Consider the following 10,714-nt stretch of genomic DNA (forward strand, 5'->3'; position numbering starts at 1 on the left):
GGCCGTGTGAGTATTGGGGATTATATATTTATATATCTCCCCCCCCCTTGTTGTTCCCAGCCTCCTTCATGTTGGAGGGTTGGATGTGCGAGTTCTATTCTAGACCTCTGACCGCTTTTTAACCCCTTGCTCCCCCTTGTTCTTGTGTTGCCACTCAAGATAAGGTTGGTCTTAACCCTACAGTGCCCACCGCCATGGGGGAAACAGGAGAGTAACCTACAAAAAAATTCCCCAGTTTGTAACATCCGTAGGGTTGAATATATGACATTTATTGTAGTTATAACAAGTAATAAGAGAGGGGTGAGGTACCATTATTCAGGGAAAAATCATATGATCTTCCTTTTGTTAAAACAGCAATACCACCAAGAATCCTACGTGAGCCCCACTCATAATATCATCAGTGTCTTACACCCTGAGCATGTCCTGCCCTTATCCAAATATTTTTAGTGTTAAAAATGATGATTTTCACCCTACATTATATATACACCCAGGACTGTGTGATCCTGTCCCTGATACTCTGCAGTCAGGTCACCCTACATTACTTATACACCCAGGACTGTGTGATCCTGTCCCTGATACTCTGCAGTCAGGGTACCCTACATTACATATACACCCAGGACTGTGTGAGCCTGTCCCTGATACTCTGCAGTCAGGTCACCCTACATTACATATACACCCAGGACTGTGTGAGCCAGTCCCTGATACTCTGCAGTCAGGTCACCCTACATTACATATACACCCAGAACTGTGTGAGCCTGTCCCTGATACTCTGCAGTCAGGTCACCCTACATTACATAAACACCCAGGACTGTGTGAGCCTGTCCCTGATACCCTGCAGTCAGGTCACCCTACATTACATATACACCCAGGACTGTGTGAGCCTGTCCCTGATACCCTGCAGTCAGGAGGTCACCTTACATTGATACACTTTGCTGGGCAGTGCTACATCTCTTGTAGAAACAGTGCAGTCATAATACAGTAATACAATCCTCAGAGATCCGGAATGCTAAACACAGGCAGGTGACCTTGAAGTCGGGTAACTGTGTGTGCGGGGCAGGCGGGTAACTCCATTGTTTGTCCGCCTCACAGCTGGGTGCGGAAGGCCAGGCCATTGCCCTCCATCCTCCTCTTGTATTCAACCTCGAAGATTTCATTCTGAGCCACCAAGAAATGGTTCTTCCAGTCTCCCACGGTGCCTGGAACACAGTGTGTGTGTGTGTGGGGGGGGGGGTTAGATCTACTCACATGATCGAATCGTCATTTACTTCATCTGTGTGCGTCAGGTGTGGGAAACCTGAGGTTCCTCGGCGTGTCCTAGACCAGGGCCACCTCCAGCCCTCAAGGGCCACCAACAGGTGAGGTGTTAAGGATATCCCTGCTGAGTCAATGATTTAGTCAAAGACTGAGCCAGCTGTGCTAAAGCTGGGATGCCCTTAGTACCTGACCTGTTGGTGGCCCTTGAGGACTGGGGTTGGCCACCGCTGTCCTAGACATATCTACTCAGTTGGTACATAACATAATACATGGACGCAGTGTCTCCTTATCTGGATTTACCTATTGCCCAATAAAACCATCCCCAAATTCATCCAAGCTCTCTGGTCTCTTAGTCTTCCTTAGTGATGGCCCCATGACTTTGGAATGTACCTTTCCTCATGAAGGGGGAGATGGATTGGTCCATCACGAAGGAAGGGATGGTGCTGTAATTGGCCATGGGATTCTCCTTCATGGCCTGGAAGGAGGTGTGGTGCTGGATCTTCTGCAGAACTTCCTCTGATGGATCCTTCCCCAGGAAGCTCATCACCTTCTGGATCTCACGCCTTGGGTCCTGTCCAGAGAGGAGGGAAGATCCAATCAGAATGTACAAAATTGACTGTTGGCCCGGCTGATCACCGGAGAGTGAAGGAGCTGCGGGAGAAGACATTCACTTCAAGAGAATCCCTGAAGACAACGGACGAGCGCGGCCTCCTTTTTTGGGAACTAAGATCCAATCAGAAGCCTCGGAATTACATTCCCCTCCTCCATGCTGCAGTTACTCACCTTAATCATGTCCTCATAGAAGACATATAGGATTTGGTGTCTGTCTTTGGCTTTCCACCAGTCAATCACATGGTCAAACCAGCTCCCCCAGGGCACTGCGAGAGAGAGACCCTGTGAAGTTGGAGTCACTTTACCTTCCCTCTCTTGTCTCAGATTGTTACCCCCCCCTTGGTGCGGAAGTGGGTAACAATATGTTGTAGGTCCATCGGCAGTGACGGGTCCCTGTTACCCGGTGACGGGATACCACTGCTTCTGGCTCTGCCGCTGACTCACCATCTCCAGACAGGAACGCTGAGAAGTAACTCCCCCAGCTCCCGGGGTCTGGCAGACCCTTATTCATCCGCTGGAAGTGAAAGTACGAGACCAGGCAGTCCTTGGCATTCCTAGCAACGTATATAACCTGGAGAGAGAGAGAGGACCTGGTGTAGAGACAAATGGGGTGAAAGAACAACATAATTTTGTGTGTAAAATCCATAATCTGTTAGGGACAGGTTCAGACAGTGCTGGATTTATATGCAATGTACAGTGACCCCCTGACGGCAGAGTATCAGGGACAGGATCAGACAGTCCTGGGTTTATATTTAATGTAGGGAGACCTGACTGCAGAGCATCAGGTACTGTCTCACACAGCCCTCCTCTTCCCCCCCCCCCCCCTCTCACCCTACAGTCCTGCTCCCAAAATGTCGGGGGTAGCAGCTGGATGGGTAGGTGAGATTTTAGGATGCGGGGCGGATCCATCGCTTCAGCCAACTGCAACCCTGAGATAAAGACAAAGAGCAAGATGTGACCCACCATACAGAACAACCCTTCATACGTAACGTACGTGTGGGAGCAGAGACCCGAGGAATCTCACAGAGGCGGCATCTGGCCTATAACTGTGCCAAACCTAATGCCCTTTAGAGCCAGGAAGCGGGCAGCGGGAGCACAGCAGGAAGCGGGCAGCGGGAGCACAGCAGGAAGCGGGCAGCGGGAGCACAGCAGGAAGCGGGCAGCGGGAGCACAGCAGGAAGCGGGCAGCGGGAGCACAGCAGGAAGCGGGCAGCGGGAGCACAGCAGGAAGCGGGAGCAGAGCAAAGCAGGAAGCGGGCAGCGGGAGCACAGCAGGAAGCGGGCAGCGGGAGCACAGCAGGAAGCGGGCAGCGGGAGCACAGCAGGAAGCGGAAGCACAGCACAGCAGGAAGCGGGCAGCGGGAGCACAGCAGGAAGCGGGAGCAGAGCACAGCAGGAAGCGGGCAGCGGGAGCACAGCAGGAAGCGGGAGCAGAGCACAGCAGGAAGCGGGCAGCGGGAGCACAGCAGGAAGCGGGCAGCGGGAGCACAGCAGGAAGCGGGCAGCGGGAGCACAGCAGGAAGCGGGCAGCGGGAGCACAGCAGGAAGCGGGCAGCGGGAGCACAGCAGGAAGCGGGAGCAGAGACAAGCAGGAAGCGGGAGCAGAGCACAGCAGGAAGCGGGCAGCGGGAGCACAGCAGGAAGCGGGCAGCGGGAGCACAGCAGGAAGCGGGCAGCGGGAGCACAGCAGGCAGCGGGAGCACAGCAGGAAGCGGGAGCAGAGCACAGCAGGAAGCGAGCAGAGCACAGCAGGAAGCGAGCAGAGGGAGCAGAGCACAGCAGGAAGCGGGCAGAGGGAGCAGAGCACAGCAGGAAGTGAGCAGAGGGAGCAGAGCACAGCAGGAAGCGGGCAGAGGGAGCAGAGCACAGCAGGAAGCGGGCAGAGGGAGCAGAGTACAGCAGGAAGCGGGCAGAGGGAGCAGAGTACAGCAGGAAGCGGGCAGAGGGAGCAGAGTACAGCAGGAAGCAGGCAGAGGGAGCAGAGCACAGCAGGAAGTGAGCAGCGGGAAAAGAGCACACCAGGAAGCAGGATCAGAGAACAGCAGGAAGTGAGCAGCGGGAGCAGAGCAGGAAGCGCCAGGGCTAAAGTCAGCAAATGACATCCAAGCAGTTTATCCAGTGTCCCTGTTCTCATGTATTTCGATGTCGCCTCTCACTGATTTTACCCTGCGTGTCTCACTGATAAAATCCAACATTTTTGGTCCAGATCTCCCTGGTGACAACATGGCATATTATTAACCCCCTCACTGCCCGGAAGGGACTAGAGAGCATTGCTGGGGGCTGGATGTGTATAGAGATACTCTGTACCACTATACAGCACAGCATGTTCAGTAGCTTGTGGGCTGGATGGGTATAGGGGTTCTTGGTTCCATTACATAGGTCAGTATATTTGTTGTGTTGGTGAGGTACTGTATGTAAAAAGATACTCATCATCGTTATATAGTACACCATACTCATTCTCCTGTGGGCTGAATGTGTATAGAGATACTCAGCGCCATTATATGTCTTATGGCTGCATATGCATAGGGATGTTCTGTACCATTATATAACGCAGCATGGTCATTGTCTTGGGGTCTACACGTGTAGATACTCTGTATGTGTGTCTGGCAGGGGGCGGGTGAAAGGATCAGGGATCCTCACCTGAGGGGACAGGTTTCGGGGCCACGATTTCCAGGAAGGGGTGTCGGTCATAGGTGGGCGCTCTGCGACACCCTTCAGAATCTCCCCCCTGAAATATCATATCCACTATTTCCTGCATCCAGGTGATACCTGGGGGGGGAGAGGGAGAGAGAGAGTGTGAGAGAAAGGAGGGGAGAGAGAGAGCGTGAGACAGGAAGGGAGAGAGAGCGCGTGAGACAGGAAGGGATAGAGAGAGCGTGAGAGGAAGGGATAGAGAGAGAGGTAAGGGGAAGGGGGAGAGAGAGAAATGGATAGAGAGAGAGAAGGAGAGATATATACAGTATATATATATATATATATATATATAATGTTTTGGATGCGCAACGGTATCAAAGTAAGTAATTAAATACAGATAATTAAATGCTGCCCCAGAATTCCTAACCTCACACTCAGCTTATCATAAATAGAACAAACAATGAATAACAAGCACAGGTACACATCCATCCTCATACAGCACACCTGTACCTGGATAGGACAGCAGTACTATTAGAGAAAACACCAGGGTTGGGGAGTGATCACAAAACCACACTAATTGAATAAAGTCAATTGTTATGGTAATCAAAAATGTGGGTGCAAACTGTGAACTGAAAAGTGAATCAGAAAAGGGGGGGGGGGGAGGAGAACACAAAATGGATGTGCCTCCTGAAAGAATTCACAATACTGCACTCCTACACTGTATAAAATGTAACTTTTAATAAATTTACTTAAAACATATATTACCAAAACGTCGTGTAATGTGAATTAAAAGTAAATTAAATTGACAAATTTGTCAAATTGTCAATTTAATTTACTTTTAATTCACATTACACGACGTTTTGGTAATATATGTTTTAAGTAAATTTATTAAAAGTTACATTTTATACAGTGTAGGAGTGCAGTATAGTCAATTCTTTCAGGAGGCACATCCATTTTGTGTTCTCTTCCCCCCCCTTTTCTGACAGCAGTACTATATCCACCGTTCCTAGACTTTGTCACTCTTTACCCCTGTATGGTTTGATTTATATATATATATATAAAACCTTGTATTTATATTCTACCTTGGCATTTATTTTATACCTTACTAATTAAAAGTAAAATGTGTATCCTACTTTCACCACACAATTAGCTGACTGGGTTCAGCATACAGGGATACCCCGCATTAACGTACGCAATGGGTCCAGACCATGTATGTAAAGTGGAAATGTACTTAAAGTGAAGCACTCCCTTTTTCCCCCTTATCGATGCTTCGGTACAGGTAGGGAGCCGGTATTGCTGTTCAGGACGTGCTGGCAGGCGCATGCGCGAACTGCCGTTTGTCTATTTGGTGAGGTGAATCAGCGTGTCACTACTATGGCGGTCTGTAGGGCAGAATAAGTGTCCGTAATCGCAAAGCGAGCGTACAGACACGGGTATGGGGCTATTGAAAATATGTCCTTACTTGCGAGTGTCCTTAAAGTGAGTGTCCTTAAAGTGAGTGTCCTTAAACCGGGGTATGCCTGTACTTTCTTCTTCACTTGCTTTCCATTCAACATACACATAAAGGAGAGTCCCCCGCTTGGCCTGTTCCCTCCTTCCCCTCTGGGGATCCCTTTACTTCCTTCCGTCCATACCCTATTTAATGCCCAGGACATACGTGAAAACGAGCGGTAACTCTCAATGTATTACTTCTTGGTAAAACATTTTTTTATAAATAAATAATGCAAGATAAGATCTTGTTTGCCTTTGCAGCTACTGCCTGACACTGGGCACTATTGCTAAGCCTGCTGCCAACAAGCACTCCTAAATCCTTCTCCATCAAGGATTCAACTCATTTTCCCCCATCTCGCAGCCTTAGGCTGCGCTTATAGTGCCGGCGACGGTGACGTCAGGCTGCGCTTATAGTGACAGCGACGTCAGATTACGGTCGCTGGAAAAATACAATTGAGATGACTTCCAGCGATCGCGACCAAGCCGGCGCGCTTACTATAAGCGCATGCGACAGCGGCAATGCATTTGTTTTGACGCAACGTCGCTGTTGCCGGCACTATAAGTGCAGCCTTAGGCTGAGTCCCCGGTAGTTACGGCGTGCGCGCCGCACAGCCAGCTATGGCGCAGGCCCCAGTGCCTTTGTGCGTGTGCGTGCAAAGCGCTCTGACGTTGGCAGGGAAGATAAGAATTTTCTCTTCCTGTGCCGCGACGCGGTCATGTGCTCGGCGCGCACCAATGGAAGGACAGATATGCGCTGTCATAGCCACGCCCGCCATCCTGGCCCGCTCCCCTAGAGCACCCTACAGACCGCCGATCGCGGCTGTAGTCGCTGCACGCGCCGCCATGCGCCAAGCGCGCGTATAGCCGGGAGGACCGGGGCTGGAGCCTTAACATAAACCCTAGGAAGAAGGTGTTGTATGTGCACCCTTTCTATCGGAGCTGTCACCTGCTTTGGGGTAAGCTGCGACCAGGACGTCCTTGGGGTGAGCTTGAAAGCTCCAGATGTCCCTCCATGTGTTACAGGTATTCTGATCCAGCGGAACCCCCAGAATCTGTCCCATCTGGGGTCTCTGCATGGTGAAAGAGCCAAAATGGTGGGCATTCTGTTCAAAGGTCATCACTGAGAAAGAGGTAGGGGGGGAGTGAGGTGTGGGGGGGGGAGAAAGAGGGGGAGTAGGGGGCTGGGGGGAAAGAGAGGGGTAGGGGGGAAAGGGGGAGTATGGGGGGGGAAGACAGATAGTTGGGGGGGGGAGAGAGGGAAGGGAGAGAGCAGGGGAGAGAGAAGAGAGGGAGCGAGATACAGGGTTGAGATGGGCTGAAAGTATGAAAGAGAGAGAGAGAAGGAAAGGGGGCTTGCCGCTTCTCTGAGGGACAAAAGGAGAAGGTTGGGAGTAATATTCTTGGAGAGATGAAAAAGAAAACTTTGTATCAAAGAAGAGGGAGAGACGGGGGAGATGAGGAGAGAGAAGGAGAGGGGTTCTGAGAAATTAAGAGAATAAAGTGGAGGGAGTGAGATAAAAAGATTAGAAAGAGAGAGAGGGAGGAGAGAGACAGAGAGAAGGGAGGGAGAGGGAGGAGGGAGGGGAGAGATAAAGAGAGAGGAGGGAGGGAGAATATGAAAAAAGGAGAACATTGGGAGGTGAAAAGAAAGAATAAAAAAGAAAGAGGAGAAGGAAAGAACAGGAATAAATTATGACTAGAGGAGGTAAAGATAAAGTGAGAGGCACAGGGAGGCACAGGGCGTATGAGGCAGAGGGAGTGTGAGGCAGAGAGGGAGTGAGAGGCAGAGAGGGAGTGAGAGGCAGAGAAGGAGGGAGTGTGAGGCAGAGGGAGTGTGAGGCAGAGAGGGAGTGTGAGGCAGAGAGGGAGTGTGAGGCAGAGAGGGATGTGAGGCACAGGGCGTGTGAGGCAGAGGGAGTGTGAGGCAGAGAGAGGGAGTGTGAGGCACAGGGCGTGTGAGGCAGAGAGGGAGTGAGAGGCAGAGAGGGAGTGTGAGGCAGAGAGGGAGTGTGAGGCAGAGAGGGCGTGAAAGGCAGAGAGGGCGTGAGAGGCAGAGAGGGAGTGAGGCAGAGGGAGTGTAAGGCAGAGAGGGAGTGTGAGGCAGAGAGGGAGTGTGAGGCAGAGTGGGCGTGTGAGGCAGAGGGAGTGTGAGGCAGAGAGGGAGTGAGTGGCAGAGAGGGAGTGTGAGGCAGAGAGGGAGTGTGAGGCAGAGAGGGAGTGTGAGGCAGAGAGGGCGTGAGAGGCAGAGAGGGAGTGTGAGGCAGAGAGGGAGTGAGTGACAGAGGCAGGGAGAAGACTGCGGGACAGAGAGACTCGGACATAAAAGGGAGAGACTGTGAGGGCTCTTGAGCTGGTTTCTATGGAGAGGTCTCGCATCCCAAGTAAAAGATAGGCGGCGTTTTGGCGTTTTCTGTGTGACCTTCACGTACCCTCTACATACAAACACCCAGAGACAAGATGTACACACGGACACTGACAGACAGGCACAGGGAGTGGTGACGGTGTGGGCCCTGATATCTGCAGGGCCGGTGCAAGGGTATTCTGCGCCCTAGGCGAACCTTCAACCTTAAAATGGTATAACCTCATTCTGTATCTCCTCTCCCCTCCCCCATCCTATCTCACCCCTCCTCCATCCTCTCTCACCCCCTTCATCCTCCCTCACACCCCCCGCTCCATCCTCTCTCACCCTCCTTCATCCTCTCTCACCCCCTTCATCTTCTCTCACACCTCCCGCTCCATTTTCTCTCACCCCCCTCAACCCCGGTAGGCTTCAGGGGTAAAACCGTGCTGAAATAGCAATAGTTCTTTCAGGTGGTCATAATCATCAGCAAACTCCTCTGGAAGCGCCATCATCGTCTGCTTAGCCAAGCCGGACAGTAAGGGGTCCAAACGTACAACCCTATGCTGGGGAAGCACTTTGTACCGCCGGCACTGCGTTTCAAAGTTCTTTAAGAAACTATCAATCTGATCAGTGCCTTCCACGAACTTGGTGAGACTGTGCTTGTCCAGTTGGAGTTCATCTTTGCGGGGTTGGACCGGGGGGGCAATAAGCGGGTCTGTTCACTGCCATAGAGATAAACTGCAGCCGCTCCTCCGGTGTCCCTTGGTCGCCCCACGCTGTAATCAGTGCCAACATTTCAGGAGTAAACGGACTGGTAGGCGCAGCCACCAGTGCCCCTCCTGTTGCACTGGTCCCGGGAGGTGCACTTGTCCCCTCCCCGGGATTCTACCGCCCCGGCACTGGGTTCATTCCCTGATCTCCGGGCGGCTGTACCAGGGCAAGCTGAGCCGTATCCTGAGGCTCTGCAAGCCGGGCTTCATAGTCCGTGATTGCTGCTATCATGTCTGCGACCGCCTGGTTCTCATATTCCAGTCCATAGTCACGGCACTTGTCTTTCAGCTGAGTTCTAGTCCTCAGGTTGGATGAGCCTTCAGCCTCGCTCATGGTTCTGGGTCGCAGCAGTTAGGTGGTGCTACAACTTGTGTTACTTGTTGAACTACCGTGTGTTCAATATCTTTAGTCCCAGGAACTCGCAATTACCATCGAGTTCCCACTATATTACAGTATCCCACAGTACACTGTAATACAGGTCCAGTTCAATCCCGCCGCTGCCACCAGTTTTTATTATAAGCCTGTGACGGGAGCTTTGTGACAGGCGATAATAATACACCAAATAACTGGGTTGAACTGAACGAGGCTTAGATATGATAAAGTATATTTATTCCTTAAATAGGTGAACACACAATATAGTACAGTAACAGGCAAGAAGTAACACTTACTTGGGGATGGGGAATGAGAAGTATGTCGAATTGCAATTCTCCAGCAATCAGATACAATCAAGATGGTATAGAAGACAATGGATATAAGTAGGGATTACCACAGTTTATATATCTTTTGTAACCCTATCCTTAACATTAAGTACAGGGGATTGGACAACAATTACCTGTATCCAATCTTTAATGTGGGAACACATTTTAATCCATGCCCCCCTGCTAGTTAACTCATACGCACTAGGACCCTGGGGTCTCATTTCTGTAGCCCCACATTTACATCAGGAATGCCAGCCAGTCTACCAAATGGAATTTCTGGCAAGATACTCTTTGTTGTAAGGTGTAAAATGTGACACTTACAGACTGCTCTGGTTTGAGTAGTCTCCGCCCTCAGGTAAACAGTGAGGGTGACAAAATCCTTTGAACACCACTTAAGTCCTAGACATTGGGTCGCCTCTCTGACCATATGCTTCATTGTATGCAAAGGAATTTCCTCTGGGTTTTATCGTTGCCTTGGGATACAGTGTTATGGGTAAAATGCACACATATTAAAATATCTGGTTCCGTTGGGTCTAGCGGGTCCAAACTACCCAGATCTTAATGCCGGAACTGGTACACCATATGGTCCGAGTTTCAGCCCGCTACGACCTTCGGAACCGGAGTTACACAAATACAACTTAAACCGTTTCCTATTTTAATACAAAAATCTCCGCTGTAAATTAAATCACAGTTTTTCACTAAATCCCCATTGAAAACAACGGGCTCCGCCGCCATAGACTTTCAATGGCAAACCGCTGCCGTTGGCGGCTATGGGAATCCGCCGCCATAGACTTTCAATGGGGCAGCGCCGCCGTTGAAGTCTATGAGGCTTCTCCGCCATAGCCAGTGAATGGAAATTGGCCGCCATTGGAGTCTATGGGAAAAGTCCCGAACTTTCAAGGGGGTCCATACT

The 10,714-nt window shown here is 50.9% G+C and overlaps 1 protein-coding gene across 1 annotated transcript; it reads right to left on the reverse strand.

The window, feature by feature from the left end:
- Positions 1-253: 253 nt before the first annotated feature.
- LOC142486334 (sulfotransferase 1C1-like) lies at positions 254-7,805 on the reverse strand. Its single transcript, XM_075584961.1, has 7 exons — positions 6,938-7,805; positions 4,507-4,635; positions 2,698-2,795; positions 2,311-2,437; positions 2,038-2,132; positions 1,645-1,825; positions 254-1,196 (listed from the first exon to the last, which is right to left on the reverse strand). Exons 1-7 carry the CDS (start codon positions 7,107-7,109, stop codon positions 1,084-1,086), a joined length of 915 nt encoding a protein of 304 aa, XP_075441076.1. The 5' UTR covers positions 7,110-7,805; the 3' UTR covers positions 254-1,083.
- Positions 7,806-10,714: the final 2,909 nt, after the last annotated feature.

Source organism: Ascaphus truei, unplaced genomic scaffold (assembly GCF_040206685.1).
Source record: "Ascaphus truei isolate aAscTru1 unplaced genomic scaffold, aAscTru1.hap1 HAP1_SCAFFOLD_819, whole genome shotgun sequence".
Taxonomy (NCBI): Eukaryota; Metazoa; Chordata; class Amphibia; order Anura; family Ascaphidae; genus Ascaphus; species Ascaphus truei.